Source organism: Lutra lutra, chromosome 8, assembly GCF_902655055.1.
Source record: "Lutra lutra chromosome 8, mLutLut1.2, whole genome shotgun sequence".
Classification (NCBI taxonomy): domain Eukaryota; kingdom Metazoa; phylum Chordata; class Mammalia; order Carnivora; family Mustelidae; genus Lutra; species Lutra lutra.
Window position 1 is genome coordinate 19,854,244 of NC_062285.1, and position 17,264 is coordinate 19,871,507.

General features: G+C 40.4%; 1 protein-coding gene across 2 annotated transcripts in view; it reads right to left on the reverse strand.

The window, feature by feature from the left end:
• The window catches only part of PLXDC2 (plexin domain containing 2), a 489,244-nt gene that overhangs the window by 293,834 nt on the left and 178,146 nt on the right, over positions 1 to 17,264 (reverse strand). For both annotated transcript variants that reach the window (XM_047740347.1, XM_047740346.1), the window contains one exon: positions 15,846 to 16,057. In XM_047740347.1, coding sequence (XP_047596303.1) covers positions 15,846 to 16,057 — 212 coding nt within the window. The remainder of the gene's footprint in view (positions 1 to 15,845; positions 16,058 to 17,264) is intronic.

The following is a 17,264-nucleotide window of genomic DNA, read 5'->3' on the forward strand; positions in this document are numbered from 1 at the left end:
TCTCTCTCATTTTTCCTGTAAGGCCAAAAATGCTATCAGACTGAGATCTCCCCCTCATTTAATCTTAATTGCCTCTCTAAAGGCCCCATCTCCAAATACAGTCACATTGGATGTTAGGGCTTTGACATATGGATTTGGGGGCAGTGAGGCACAATTCAGTCCACAGGACCAAGTATCAGGTATCAGGAATCAAGAGACAAGAGGTGCAGTGACGTGGTGCTTAGGAAAGGGCTGGCTGGCATCAGGAGCCAGAAACAGGCCATGTGAGTCCTTATTTTGGCTCTGTCAATAATCTAGGTTGAACCCAGTTACTTCATCATACCTCTAGAGCAAGTGTTTTGTGGAAGGTACCATTTACATCCAGAGAAACTGCTGTAAAATTGAAAAGCAATACAAAGTTTTCAGACAAAATGTTTGCTCCCTAAAGAGTTATTTGGTTGAGCTCCATTCTTGTTTTCTTCTAAATCTATGTGCATATTAGAAATGTTTATGGCAAGGGGCACATGGGTGGCTCAGTCGGTTAAGCATTTGCCTTCAGCTAAGGTCATGATCCTGGGGTCCTGGGACCCAGCCCCTCCATTGGGCTCCGTGCTTGGTGGGGAACCTGCTTCTCCCTCTGCTGCTCCCCTTGCTTGTGTTCTCCCTCTCGCTCACTCTCTGTCTCAAATAAATAAATAGAATCTTAAAAACAACAAGAAAAAAATGTTTATGTCTTACATATATATATGTACATATATATATATATATATATATATATATATACACATACACATACATCGATATATATATCTCCTCAACACTACTGAATACATGGAGATCATATGATTGTACAGTTTAATCTATTTATTTATTATTTTTAGTAAGCTGGTTAGAGACACAGACAAGACCAGACTTCTATCTTGTTAAAAGTTGAGCCTTTTGCCAATGTTTCAAATCACTTTGATTTCCTAAATTTGTTTTACTGCTAAGTCTAAAAATGTTTCAGTCTTCTAAAAGAAGCAACAACAAAATGTTCATGTGAAGAAATGTCGTTGCTTAAAAATAATATTTATATGTAATTAAGAGTATGTAGAAGTTTTTCTCTTTATGTCTGAATACTTCTGAAACATAGAATACTGAACCAATCCTAAACAAGCCAGAGATTTCTCATGACAGTGGTTGCATACACTGTAATATTTTTGAGGAACAAGAAAATAATCTTGGAGACTTCCTTCAAAATAACCAGTGACCGTAAGACCTCTAACACCATCTTCTGCTTCTTGTTTTCAATAACTTGTTTCCAATGGAAACAAAAGGAGGTTGTCCACTTAGACTGTATTCACATAAAAGAGATATAGAGGAAAAGTAGGATAGAAAAAGTCTGGAATATATGATCTAGAATCATTTTTTTGACACTGAATTCAGCTCAACATATAGTCTCTGCCTCTGAGATGCACAAGAAGGCAGCTACAAGGTGATTTCTGAGAGACAACATGGTATGTTTGCGTCAGTTAAGAATCTGATTAATCATCTGTGTGGTATACACTAGCAACAGAATTTGTTGGCCCATTGGATAGATGGGCCTGTGGACATATTTTATTTTGCCATCACTGTATTAGTCCACATGTGATTAAGAAAAACAATGAAAGAGGGGCACCTGGGTGACTCAGTGGGTTGAGTATCTGTCTTCAGCTCAGGTCATGATCCTGGGATCCTGAGATCAAGCCTCGCATCAGGCTCCCTGCTTGGCAGGAAACCTGCTTCTCCCCCACTCTGCTCATGTTCGCTATCTCTCTCAAATAAATAAGTAAAATCTTGAAAGAAAGAAAGAAAGAAAGAGAGAAAGAATCACCAACATTTAAGGGTATTGATATCTCTTGAGAAACTACAAGATCTGCCATCTAGTGCCCATGTTCCTACATGGCCGCAGTCTGCTGTCGCTGGGTAGCAGCCACCTCACTAGCTGGGTGTTCTTACTCTGGTCTGCTACACTGCCCGTGTCCCATCGTTCTCCTACATCCAGGAAGAAATTCCCTTGAATAAATCATGCCGCGTGTGCCATTTTTTTTTTTTTTTTTGGACTATGACTGGCATGACCCCAGGGACCAGAACCTGTCAAGTGAATGTAAATCCAGTGATTATCTTTAAATATGGGACTGAAGAATCAGAATACTTGGAACCCAAGCAAGGCAATTTTAGTAAAATCACAGGAAAACAAACTTGCAGCGTGCTAGGAATTTAGGAAGTGAAATCTTTCCTATATGGAATTCTGTTTGGAGGAAATCTACCTGGAGGAAAGGGAGTAATCAAACCGAAATGGTGGTTGGTACAGGCATTTTAACAACGTAATTCGATTACTTCATGTTAGAAGTAGGCAGGGATATAATCCATCCAGCAAATGGAAGGAGAAACTCCAGATTGATCACATCACAGGGGAACTTGGAAATCTGTCTCTCCTGACTCCCTACCGAAGTTAGGACATGGGTTAGCCTGTGCATGGAAACCTGGGGCTATAGATGATTCACCAAGGAGGAAGTGGGTGTGCCACCCTGCAAGGGTCCGGAGGTTGATGAGCTGCTCCCTCTCTTTTTTACTGAGAGGCCCAGTGGCCCCTGCCTATGTGGAAGCACTACTGGGGTGAGCAGTCAACTGACAAAGCCCCGTTAGCACTCCAGGCAGGTCAAGATTCATAGCCGTGGTTTCAGGTTTTCTATTAGTAGCTTGGACAGAAAGCAGTAAAGCACATCTAGGTTCTTAGTCTCTGTCCTCAGGAATGTGTGTTTCTGCAGCATTTTAATTTCTGGTTTTCTGGGAGGGAAAGCAGAGAGAAAGACAGGAAAGGGGATAAAATGAGCCACAGGAGAAGCTAAATGACTAAAGAAAGAGCAGAAGCTGTGGCAGCCGGCTCTAGCCGGGAGGATGCTTTTCCCGGCCTTTGCAAAATGCTGGTGGCGTCACTTCGTCCAGAACTCTGTTAAGGAGTGACCCTGCTAAATTCTGGCACACAGCTGTCTCTAACTTGGGTTTTGTATGTGGACAGACTCAAATCTGTAATCCCTCAAAAATACAGCTTTGGGGATGAGGGGAGAAAATCTGGGTAGGGAGCATGAGCTTTCCATCAGTACAAGGAGATGGGGGACTCCCGCGGAAACAAGCTCTATTTCCATATGGGCACTAAGGATATGTCCCTGTGTCTGTACCAGAGAGCAGGAGGGGGTCTCCCCACCACAGCCACGGGATACACGCTTTCTCTGCACCTCTGTAACTGCCTTTCCCTTGTTCTTCATCTCTTCCTCGGCAGAAGCAAATGGTACTTGGACCATGTGAGTGCACAAACAAATCTACTGTTGCACAAAGAATCCCAGCAGACGAACTATAATTGCATACCCCACTTCACTACTCATTTTAATGTGGAAATGGCCAACGCAAATATCAGGCTTTTGCTGGTATCTAGTGTTAGTCCTTGTCACATTCTGTTTTACTCACAGTCCAAGCCACAAGTGAGTCTTGGTTTTCTTGGTCAAAAAAGGAAGGAAAGTCTTTCTATCTTTTATGGGTTTTGTGTTTAACCCTCGCTTAAATACCACTCTTCCTGCATCTAATAAAATCTGCTTCAGATCAATGAATGCTTTACGAACATGAACAAAATCTTCAGCCTTGTCTCCTCTATAAGAGGTTGTCATCTGAGTTAGACTTCCTCAGTCTGGGTCTTTTGAAATAGCCTGGTCATTTCATGGCTTTATGGTTTGGAGAAATATCCACAGTTTCATTTGCCAAACCTTGCTTTAAATAGAGAGGCCTTTTCACTTTCTCTAGAAGGGAACTTACTTTATACCACTCCCATGACCTTGCAATAATGGAAACATGGGAGGGCAGATTTAGACTACCCAAGAGGTCAGTGGTATGTGAGTTTCTAGTCAAAAGCAATATTTAGCGGAGATGGCAACTTTACCACTAAGGAAAAAGAGGGACCACAGCGATCAAAACAGACCAGGAAACAGGCCTCACAGGGTGCAGGTACTGAACAGGGTCCATGAAGGGAGAGAACTGGCGGGCCTCATCAGAGCTGCTCCATTATCTGAAGCCCAACATCCTATGTCCTTTCCAGTTTTCATAATGTCTGATCCCCATTATTTAGAAAAACTCATTATGATTTGATTCCTTGTCCTCTCTTCATCTTCCAGCATCATAATCTAAAGAACATATTTAAAGCATTCACTGAAGCAAAAGGGAGAGTTGGCCAGTCCTCCAGGTAGCTGTTTAATTTTTAATGTCCCCATGGGAAAAAAATGTGCTGGTTGTATTGCTTAGGAAAATAAGACACTGAATTCAAGTACAATCTAAGGGTCAGATAGAAGGTCGTTGTTCAAGCCACCATTAATTTTCTCCTACAGAGAGAAGTTTTATTAACCATAATTAGGACTGATGAACACACACATATGTGTACTTGTACATACACACAATACATGCACACACAAACATCCATAGATAACACACACATACATTTACAAATTATCAAAATTAATATTTACAGGCTTTGAAGAAAAAAGTCTCTAGGATATATCAGCCTGGCCTACACATACGGGTTTTTTAAACTAACTACCTACAATGCCAAATTCTTCCATTTTAATTTTGCAACTGCAGACCAAAGACAGACAATGGCACATTGGTGTAGCAGCTACTGAGCAGATAGAAGATCATGAGGCAGAAAGCAGTGCTAGAATAAAAAGGAACAAAGCAAGAAAATTAATGTTTGTCCCAGATTCTGCTTCTATGCTGTCAACTTGCTCTTTGCTTTGTTTCAGGGACTGTTTCAAAGCAGGAAATCATTTCCTCTTTCTAGATTCTTTATTGCCAACATTTAAAAAGTCAATAGGAAATCAGGAAGGACAGTCCCACAGTCATTTACCATTTATTCTAATTTGCATTCACAAGTGCTAACCAACTTAAAAAAATAATTCCCTTTGAAGACGGTTAAACATTTTTCTTAAGGACATAAAAATGCATGATTTTTTCTTTTGTTCTTTCATGTAAATGACTTTGGTTGTATGCAGAATATATCATATTCTTTTTTTAAGTAACAAAGTTAAGAAATATACCTTTACAAAGCAAAATGAGAAAAAAACAAATCCTTCAAGTGGCCATTACAATTGTTCAGCAACAAAAATGCCTGAACAAAGCATGTCAAATACATGCTAAATCTGCTCAGACCAAGAAAACCTCTTCAGTGAGGCGAAATAACATTTTGACCATCATGGCGAAAGTGATCTTGATTTCCATTTCAGTTCTGTGTGGACCATTGAGTGACTGAACTGTAGCTTCCTTCTGGTCTGTAAACAGACTCATGTTGGTGGGCTGTCAGCAGGAGGGACGGGGGGAGGCTTTGAATACAGTGATTATTTCTGTAGATTTCTAGCAAAAATACCACTTTCCACAGGTTTCTGAGGAACAGTATATATACAAAGATTAGTCTAAATCTTTTGTTTACCTTGAGAGACAATTTTACTACCACCAGGCCCAATTAGTAATGTGAGGAAAATTTCTAATGATAATTATTATTTTGATCTGGCATACTTCTATATTTATTCATAAGGTTGTTTCCTTTATTCTTTAGATTTCATTTTTCCAATTTGAATATGACATTTTTCTATTCTGGTACAGATTAATTCCATTCACTTATAAAATCATGACATCTGATTTCTCACTGGACAGAGAAAGAGGATAAGTAATTCTTTGTTCAACTGGTATTTAAGAAGGAGAATAATTGTTTACACTTGATTTTTAAGATAATAGATCACTATATAGTACTATTTATAATGAATGAATTCACTGTCTTTTTAAGTTCTTTGGGAAGGTTTGATAGTGTTTCTATGTAAACATTTCCAGAACATGAAATTTTAAATGATCTTTTACTCTATACTACTTTTAAATGACAGAACAAGTAAAAAAACGCATTCAAATATGACCACTGTGCAAAGTCTAACCTCAGATAATTGGAGACTATTACAACTTAAAATTTTCTTAGAGAATAAAAAAAATCTGACAATCACAAGTCATTGCATTTAACTTTAAAAATTATAAAATGTTCCAGGCTAGAATTCACAAAACCCTAAAAGGTTAGGAAGAAGCCTTACTAGCATTGTTTTTTTAAGGCAGAAAATCCCATCACCGGATAAAATGCTTTAGTTTTAGAAGTACCTAAAAGACCCCCTTAAAAGGTACTGTGACTAAGTGAAATTTTTAAGTTAAACAGATAGAATTTTGCTTTGTAAGACTTCCTTTCAAATGCCTTTGGTCACAAGTGGGATCAGTACTGTGAATCCAAAATAAGATAGATGATAGATGATAGAGGCATTGTCTAAAAGGTGAATGGTAGTGTTTTCTGTAGCTTTGCTCTTTGAGCTGGAGATGGGGTCAACATATGACATTTACAAAAAAAGGCTAGAAATTATTCATAAAAGAGAAATAATTTCAGTAGTGTTTAATCCATTCATTCAATTCAGTGCCCTGGATTCCAAGCTATTATTTCAATTTAAGAGCTCAGGCCTGAAATACCGTATAGAAAATAGCTCAAAACAACTGTCCCCAAGGGCTGCAGAGTTCAATCCCTCTGTTGTTTCTAGACAGCTCCAGATACCTCTGCGTTGCTGGGGCATGAACAGAAAGGTTTTCTTTCTTTCAAGAAGAAAATTAAGGTATTTACTCTTTTCATTCTGAATGTTAACTACCCTTTCTTAAAAGGACCTTCATATATTTGATGCCTTCCTTAATAGAGTGCCACATCAGCAAATTTCTCTATGACAGAGGCAAAAGCGAAGAATATGAATATATATATGCATGCTTTGTTACAAAGAGACCCTTCTCTGCCTTAAAACTGCTTCAGAAATACAAGGTGAAGGGAAAGTCCCCTGAACACTTAGTAAAAATATACATCGTTGCTTAAAAATAAAAATGCAATTTTTCATACCTTCAGTTTAAATAGTCAGAAAATTTTAGGTGTCTCCTGTATTTGTAAAGGCCAACTCATCTGTAATGTAAAGACTTGTGGTGTTTCCATCTAAGTCATAATATCTGGCAAAGACCCATGAGATATCTTTGAAAAGGTCCAAAGAAACTTATAGGGGTCACATAAAATTACACACCATCACTGTTTATCAGAGGCCTGCAGTCTTTATTTTTCCAGTGCACTGGTGCTACATGACAGAGTGCACATTGATTTGTTAGATAAAATAAGTGGTGAACACTTGGTGTGATTTAGTGTACTCAACTGGTATTAGTATCTCTAAAAATTAAGTTCGTTTCATCATAGGGGCTGGCAGATTCATTACGCTCCAAATCTTCATGGACATAATAAGCAGTGGCCCCTATACTCCTCCAGATGTAGTAATAAAAATCATGCTATTGACACGCCTGTGCCAACCCAAACCTATTTAGTCTTTGAGCTATAATCAATTTCTTATTCTGTTTCTGATTCTGAAAAAAAAATCACAGAAAAAATGAGTCCTTAAAGTGTAATCAATTAATATAGAATGGGGGTGTCCAGTGAATGACCCCAGAAGCTGCCTCTCTATTGCCCAGAAGCTACCTATCTAAGGAGACAGGTTATGTATCACACAATGAAATGTACTCAATCTGAACCCAGCTTTCTGTGACACCTGGTAAGCCCAGTCCAGGTGCTGGTCCTTCCTAAAGGACTGGCAGGTAAGCCTGATGGCTTGTGTCTGACACTTGAATATATATATATTTTAAAGATCTTATTTATTTATTTATTTGATAGAGATAAGGATAGAGCAGGAGAGAGCACAAGTGGGGGGAAGGGCAAAGGGAGAGGGAGAAGCAGGCTCCCCGCTGGGCAGGGAGCTCTACTCAGGAATTGATCTCAGAACCTAGGGATCATGACCTGAGCTGAAGGCAGACACTTTACTGACTAAGCCACTCAGGCATCCCGATCCTTGAGTATTTATTTCCCTTGTGCAATGCCAGTCCCATGCTTCTCCAAATAAAGGGGAAAACCAAATGGCACACAGCCCTGCCTGGAGCCCTGTCCCTCAGTGGGACCCTTCTTCATGGACTTCCCAGAGAAGAGGGGACTCAAGCATCTGCTGTCTTTTTCGCTCCTGACTTCAGGCCCATACTTAGTGGACACTTGGGCCTTCACCCTAAGACCCTTGCTCAACATATTAAAAACTGTACACATTCTGGACTACCAAAATAATTAATCTGTTTTTTCAGTAAGATTTTTTTAAAAAATCAATCTAGATAAAGATCTAGACCTATGGCATTAAGCGGTACTATAATTTTTGATATTGGAAATAATAATTTTCATAAAAGTGTGTTTTGAATGTCCCATTGGAAGTTGGTCTGGACAAAAAGGAAAAAGGATTGCAAGATAATACAATAAGAATTCAGTTGATTAACAGTTACCTGGTGTTCCCTCTGTTAGGGGTTTTCTCTTGCTGCCCTAGTTAATACAAAGAAAGGCAGAAAATAATAGCTGGGTCCTCATGAATAGGTAGGAAAACTCTGTGCAATATTTTTACAATTAATCTAAGGGGTCTGGTAGAGGGAGGTTAAATGTGGTGTTCTCTTTGTACATGAAGAACACAGGAATATTATTCACTCTAAAACATAATTTTTATTCTGAAATAAATTATATGACTAACACACTTAATAATTTTACAACCTGTATGTATCACTTCAAAAACTATTTCCATGCTGTGACTGCAAGTAAACTCAATTAGCTAACAGTGAAGCATCATAGAGATAATTCTGTTATTTTTTATGGAACTCTGAAGGACGGTTATGGATCTTTTTTCATTTTTGTTTCAATAGAGAGCTGACATGTCAAGCTAAGAATAATCTATAATTGAGCAAGATATATGATACTCTATTTTAATCCTCATTACCTTTTTAGAGGATGAGCAATAATTGCAGGTAAGTTCTGCCTGACTTACTATTTTCAGTGCATTTTCTTCTCTGAAGACTAAAAGTCCTCATCAATATTCCAGAAGAAACCAAATGGGATTCAATCAGAAGTTTAAAACTAGGTATTTTTGCCAATTACCCAAACAGAAGGCATAAAAATAGACCTTGTTGTCAGTGTACATACAACCTTTGGCAATATGGAGTTGAAAACATCAGGCCGGTTCCCAACCCATATGAGATGGAAGGTGTCAAGTGTGTAACAGGTCACCCTGCCAGGGAAGGAGATGATAGAGATCCAGGAGGGACTCTTGGCATCAAGCAAGCACCAGAATGGGGGGCAAGATTTAGTCATGGTGGCTGGTGTAAGTTAGTGAGTCAAAATCAGAGTATTTCTGAAATTCTTATGTTCATCCATAACTTTCCTCTAACAACCATCTCATTTTACCTGACAACAGTTCTCATCTAAATTTAATTCATCTCTCCATCCCTCAGATTTGGGCTTTTGGATGCAAGTCCCACTCAGCCGCCCCTCCGCCCCCAACAGCATTTTAGGAGCATCAGTGCAATCCTGCCTTTCCCTATTTAAAAACTTTCAGTAGCTTCCATGTACCTTCTTGATCAATTCCAATTTCTCAGCACGGTGTTAACACTTGTGTCTCCCACCCCCACCCCAGATTCATAAGTTGACACCTAGTCCTCAATGTGATGGCATGTGGAGGTGGGGCCCTTGGGACATGATTAGGTCACGGAGGTGGCATCTTCCTGAATGGGATCAGTGCCCTTATAAAAGAGACCCCAGAGAGCTTTCTATTCCCTTCAGCCATGTGAGGACACAGCGGAAAGACAGTCCTCCATGAACCAGGAAGTGGGCTCTCCTCAAACAACAAAATCAAACCTGCCAGCAGCTTATTTTGGACTTCCCAGATTGCAGAACTGTGAGAAATAACTGTATGTGATGTAAGCCCCCCAGTCTCTGGTAGTTTTGCTATAGGAGCCTGAAGAGATCAGGACACATCACCTAAAAGGGAGTTTAAAGCTTTGGTCCTGCCTATCTGTCTAAAACTCTCTGTCTAGAAATACCCGGATGCTTGGTTACCTTCTAATGTTCTCTTCCTCACTTGCTTTAGATGATGCCTTGTCTCTTTGTTAATCCTGGCTCTCTACAGAATAAGGGTCTTCTTCTAGGTGCTGATTAACTTATGCAGTACTTCTCTTCCTTTCCAATCACACACCCTCACAATGCTTGCTTTCTCATCTTCTGTGGAACCAAATCTGACACCTACATTGCATTTGGGAAATTTCAATTCACTATTGAGTCAAGTAAGTGTGCTTCTCCAGGATTAATCTGAGCACTCCCTTCACACAGCTTTCTGATTCTGCAACCATATACTGAAGCCTCTGCGAGTTTAAGATCTCCTAAAATGGAAATGCCTCATTAAAAAAAAAAAAATCTACACCAGCTTTTCACATTCATAATAAATATAGTAGCAGAGTTATTCAGTATCAGGTGATACTTTTCTTTTCTTTTGGAAAATGTCACAAAGCTGCACAGTCATATTCCTCTCATATTTAAGTATTATCTTCTGTGACTTCACTAAGCAGAACAGTGGCCCAAGGAAAGAATAGGCATGGCAGTATTTTGGGAATTTTCCTTACTCTATTTCTGTGAAATGGGGTGATCTTTCACTACACCATATTTATATTCATTTTTATTATTGTCAGGTCTTTGAAAAAAAATTTTTTTTTTGTCTTTGAAATGAAGAAAGCCTTGCTTACACTTGAGACACAGAAGCGGTAAGATTTCCATTGATGAAAAATGTTCTGATGTATTCTCTATGTCGCAAACATACCGGGAAGATTCTGCCAACATTCCGCATCACGGAATGTCTTTTTCTTTGTAATACAATCATCAAAGCAATCATAATCTCTTTTCGATAAAGTATTTGCCAGTGACTTCTTTCCTTTCAAGTGGATTGCTTAATTACGGACTGCAATAAAATATTAGAGCATATATCATACCTTCATGTGCAGCGATTAGTGACTGCTAACTTTTTAAAGAAATGTATTGTGAAATTCGTCAAAGGAAGATGCAGTCACAATTGGAAATGTGCTATAGCAGAAGATCAAAAAGAGTTGTTACATATGCAAAAAGAAGAAAAACAGTTGGCCTCTGGATTTTAGCTACAGCCATCACACATGCTTGCTGACCATTCTCAATTACACCTTCCTCAGATAAGAGCTTTAATGTGAACATAAATGATGCAATTGCTGTATACGGCTGCAATTTTTAATTTGGTACCAAGACAAGAAATCCGCAGACAGGTTGTTGACAGGCAACTCAATTTAACCTAAGATTTTTCAGGGCACTTCTATCTTCAAAATCAATAGCAAAATCTGCTTTGTGTTCTAATTCTCTGCAACTCAAATGGGTGGCCTGTGGGCTGGCCACATGTGCAACCGCTGAGAGGCACCGGGTTCGCTCAAAATTTCTGAGTCACTTTGGATCATGGAGCTACACTGACATGATCCATAAACCCTATTTTATTTTGAAAGATTCCCTTCTTCAAGCCATCCCGGTGCTTTTGAATCAAGGCAAAAAAAAAAAAAAAATCACAGTTGACAATTCTTCCTAGAAACACTTTCATTGTCCTAAGATGGGGAAGACGAAGCTCAAAATACTGTATGGAATAAGCAACAGAAACTCCAGGTTTGGTTCAGTGTGTAAGAAAGGAACTTGTGACAGATTTCTGTAAAGTGAAGAACTGTAAGTTACCAACATGGTGATGGGAGTTGGCTGATGAAACTGACCTTCATGAGCATCAATAATTCTCACCAATCACTGCTCAGGCCCTCCCATTCCAAAAGGTGCCACCGAGGCTACAAGAGCTCTGTGCCAGCCAAGAGAGGAGCAACCACCACCAAGGTGAAGATACACGGGATGCTCGTCCACACTTGGGTCCCTGGGGCCATAGGATCCACAGAAGGCTGCTCTAACACAGTGATTCAGCCTTACCTGAAAGTCTTGGGAGCCCTTATGTTCCCAAAGGAATGACAAAAAGCAGCACACCAGTGACTGCTCTTAATCCCCACCCATCAGAAGAAGGCACCATCATGCGTCCACATGAACAGAGAAAGTACAAGAAGAAAAGGCAGGCCTAGGTCAACATTCAGATCAGCAGAGGCATTTGCTAACTGTTGAGTCTCTACTTATTCATCAGGAAATACAAATGGTTTCAAAACATCTTTATATCTTCAGGGGAAGAATATTAAAAGAAAGGAAGGAAGAAAGGGAGGGAGGGAGGGAGGGAGGGAGGAAGGAAGGAAGGAATTTAAGAAAAAGGAAAAGAAAAGAAAAGAGAAAAAAGAAAGCATGACAACAACAAGAAACTCTGACTGGAAGAATTTTCCAGTTTTCCAGTCCCTCTATTATCTGTTCTTGGGCAGAGCCAGAAAAAATACTGTCACCAAGTTAAGAGAATAACAGCCTTTGTTTATGTCTGAATGAATTTGTGTCAGAATAGTAAATATGCTATTGTCTTTTGTTTTTGTCTTTGGTGAAAGTGGGGTAGAAAGTCTAGACAATGTCCCAAGCAGGGGAGCATATGCACAGGAATGCCATTCTGGGGGGTTGAAGTCTCACTGGGATACAGATTATTTTCACAGCCACTATTATAGTCAGGGCTCTGGGACAAAATAATTCCCATTCTTGACATCAACTCTGGAAGCATCTAAGGGGAAAAGTACACATTGTCTTTCATGCTCATTGCTTGTATTAAGCGATATAAATCAAAATGCTTATTCCCAAGAGATAAGAAAGACTTTGTCACAATGATGGCACAGAGTAGCCACTCTATCACCATTTGGTTCCTTTCTCCCTTATTTCTGTTTAACTCCATCAGGCAAAATATTTTCCCTAAAAGAGGCACAACAATGTTCAAAAATGCCATTTTAAGGGCCAGGATAAATAAACTTTGCAGAGAAGTTTCAGATGTAGGCTTTTGTTTCCAGAACTAGAAGTAGTGCCAAGGAGTGACTTATGGGACTTTAGTCCCCAATAATCTCCATCAATCCCCAGAACCCCATCAGGATAAATAAACTCCTCAAATAAAAGCAGCCTTCTTGTTATGAAATCCAGCTTCAAGAGAGGTCTCCTTCCACCCAGAATGAAACTCTGAAGTAACTCTCACATTGATATTGGGGTGCTGCCACTATCCAAAATCATTACCTAATCAACATACCATTTACTTTTTCCTTCTCTTAGAGGAAGCAAAGTCAAATAGAAAGAATAAATCTTGGGAGCTGGGCGGGCCTGGGTTTAAATACCAGCCGCTTTATTCATTAATGGAAGAGTTTAGGGAAAATACTAACCCTAAATCTGAAATTGCCCTCATGTAAAAGTCACTGAGATTACCCAATGAACCTGGAGATGCAAGTCTCAGTTGGCTGATACCAGGACTAGATATGATAATCTCCATAATGCCCCTGGCACATCTCAGCACTGAGCAGTCACCCACACACAGCTCCCTGCACCAGCACCATCCTTCTTCCTTTGTTTTATGGACTCAAAATCCCTGACATTATGGGATCTCCTCTGTTTGAGGTAAGAAAAGAGAAAAACTGGCTGAATAACAACATCATAGCATAACAACAACTGGGATTGGAGTGTTAGGGGGAGTGTTCAGACATCCCCGAGCAAAGGGATTTTCTATTTTACGAACGATTCAGAAAATTCAGCATCCTGCATAGAGATCACAGAGTTCGAGGAATGTGTGTTCTCCCCCTTTCAATCTCAGTAAGCTACCAGTTCTGGGCAGAAGAGTAAACACCTCTGATTCTGTTCTGCTCTCCTTTCTTTATGTGGCACCCCAGCTAAAGAGTGCTCAGGGAAGAATTATGTTACCCTCTCCGAGTTGCTATAACAACACTGTTGCCAAAATAGCAGGCACTCTGCAGGAGGCAGAATAGCCTCTTACAGATATTATATGACTTCTGCTCCTGGCACCTCCTCTGTGTCCTGTTAAGGGGCCTGGCTGGGGCAGCCAGGGAGCATGAGTCTCATACCAGCTAAGGGGATGGAGAGGGGTTTTAATAATTGCTGGGCCTCTTGCATACACAGAATCCCAATGACTTGTGCTTCACATCTTCTGAAGATTCCTCTCACTCTGCAGGAACAAAATGATGCCTTGATACTATTTGGAGAATGATGTAGTGTCTGTTTCATGAAGTTGAGTTCTTTTCCTAAATAATGAGTATTTCACGGCAGTAAAAAGAATCTTGTCTGGTTCTGAAAACGTATAAACCTGCTACCTGGGAGAAAATATTCAGCTCAAGAGAGAATATTCAGAAGACAATATTCAAGAGACAATATTCAAACAGACAATGGCCAGACCACGGATAACCATAGAACTCTGACCTCCGACCTCTACAGCAACCAGTCCAGTAAGCCAGAATGTAAACTTATTAGCAATCAGCCCTGAATGGGCAGGAACTGATGAGCAACTGACAGCTTTCCTATTTTTCTTCCCTAGGTCCAACTCAGTATATATACTCCCCAAATCGATCACAAGAGATGCTCTGCTTCTAATTGGCCCATCTCCAGCTCCTCTACGCCAACAACTTCCAATGAGTGCATACCCAAAGACTTCTTTTTGAAAGACATATTTATTGAGAGAGAGAGTGAGAGAGAGAGAGCACATGCATGTTCTCATGCACACAGTGAGGGGAAGGCAGAGGAATAGAATCTTCAAGCAGACTCCCTCCTGAGAGCAGAGCTATAGACAGGGGCTTGATCTCAGGACCCTAAGATCATGACCTGAGCTGAAACCATGAGTTGGATGCTTAACTGAGCCATCCAGATGCCCCATCCTTCTCTTTTTTTAAGTAAGAAATTTCCCCACTCCCTTGCCTGCTTTTGAGTCTCTGCCAGAAGGACGTGATGGAAGCTGACTCTTGCTAGAGCAAACTGAATAAATAACCTCCATTCTCATTTGCGTGTTTTTTTGCTTATTTCCATAAGATCGATCTGTTTGTTTTTGTTAGATCTAGTGGACTAACAGGATCATATTTTATGATTTGCAATGCTAAGTACTATGAGAATTTAAGCCACGTAATACCATCCTTGAGGCCTCTGGGCAACCTTGCAGTCTGCCCAGAATGTGTCCTCAGTGAACTTCCATCCTCATCAAACCCATCTCCAACTCTCTTCCTCCCACTTCACAGCTCCAACCATAATAAAGAACTGCTCACAGTCACGGAGTGAATGACCATTCCTGTTTGCCCAGAACTGCCTTGTTTCTAGCACTGAAACCCGAGGAAACCATTCAGCCCCAGTTCAGCAGGGACCATCGGTCACCCTATGAGTCTCTCCAGCGTGCCCCAGCATTCTAAGACTCTGCCATCGCAGATGCGATTCCCTCTGCCCGGAATTGTCTTTCTCACCCCTGACAGGAAACCAGCCTGTCAAACTCCCCTCAAACTGCCAAGCCCCTGCCTAAATGTCCGTTCCCAGGCTGAGCCTCTTTGAACGGCCCACCCTCAGTCTAGCAGGTGATCTCTCCTTCCTCCATGATGTGATCTAGCTTGTATATATCCTTGTACATATCACGTAGCACTGAGCTGATCAGGTACACAGCGACTGCCTTGCAGGCAGGTGCTGCATCGTGTTCCTCTTTTGTGTCTCCTCTTGGATGTCCCCACAGCAAACCAATGTTTGTGTGTTTTGTGAGTAAATCTACTCATGGGAGATTCAACGGCTTAGCTATGATGTATTTAGTTATTTCATATAGGTATAATTATTGATTACTGAATTACTGAATATGGACTAATTATTTATTAATGAGTTAAATTAATCCTTACAAAAAAATCCAAAATCTCTCGGTTGAACTGAAGGTGGAGCCTGTACACTGGTGAATCCATTTCAGTTACCCAGATGATTTCCCTACCTCAATCTGGGTGGTATTGTCCTGCCCATCATCCAGCAGCAGGTCCGTGAAGCCTCTGGGCTCTGGGGAGTCTTGGCCCATGCTTGCTCGGTTGGAGTCTACTGCCTTGAGAGCATCCAAGCTCCTTTTCCACCGGTGGCTGAAGGCATGTGTGTCCACTTCCACTTCCTCTTCTGTTTGCGGGAAGACCTGAGCAACTTGATAGTGCCAGTCTGTTCGAACAAGAAATAAAATAACGAGTTACCACTTGTTATGAGTCATACACACGCTAGCTAATAGAGCAGAAAAATAATTTTGCCTGTCATGAAGACAGGAAACTAACTCCTAGCAGGGAAATCTGTTTAATTGTAATATTTTGAGTCGGTATGAACATCTCTGAGTAGAATGCAATTTTAAAACATGCCGTAAGTCATGACAATGGTTAATGGGCAGATCCAGCAGAGTCCCTAAAACAGATGTGCAGCCCTAAAGCAATGCATTTTTATTCTCTCCCCTCCCCGCCCTCCACCACACACTTCATAAACATTCTCTAGTTGTTCTGAGAAAATAAGCTACAGTCCCAACAAAAGAATGAAACCTAGTGACTGTTAGCACATTTGAAAAAAATAAAAGCCAGACATTATTAACTTGTGAGCTTACATTCCTTTCACACAAATTCTCCTAGGGAGGAAAGAGGCAACTGTGTATTCGAATGGGTTAAATAATATATGGAACGATCTTTGTGTAAATGTGTTAACCTGCCTTGTAGCTCGCCAGTCAGATTTGGTTCATTGCCTACCTCATTTAGTAAGTAACACCCTCAGGAGGCATCGCGAAGTCTCTTGTTCATTTGTGCCTTTCTCACCTTGGGCTCTTGTCAGGGTGGTAAAGGATGACAGTGATAGGCACTTAGAGAAATGGATGGGAAAGCAAAGAGACCAAATCATAAAGGTATTTTAAAGCCATCAGCAGGGACTGGCCTCACTGACCCAGCTCATCCTACTACTACAGGAGGGAAAATAAGATTTAATCATTACTCCTAGTCTTTCATTTCAGTAGGTCAGTAGGGGAAGGTGTATCGCAAGTACGGGAAATTCAGTTTCTGACCAAGGGGAACAGCCTTCTTCTACGCAACTATTGCCCAAAGATATGAATTGACAGTCTTTATAACTGGCAGGATACAGGTTCAAAAAGGGCTACGAGAGCAGTGATTTAATTATAGCTGTGATGTTGCCCTCAATAGGAGAACATTCCAAGAAATGAAGATGTATTTAATGTGACTTACAATACCACTGTATCAGCTACTTAGCACTCTAATAACTAAGTTAAGGCTACCACTATTAATCACTCGTAAATGGTCTAAAATATTTCCCTTTCATCAGGAAGGTGACAATAATTCTTCCAGACAGAAAGGATATTCCTTGGTTTCACCATGAACTT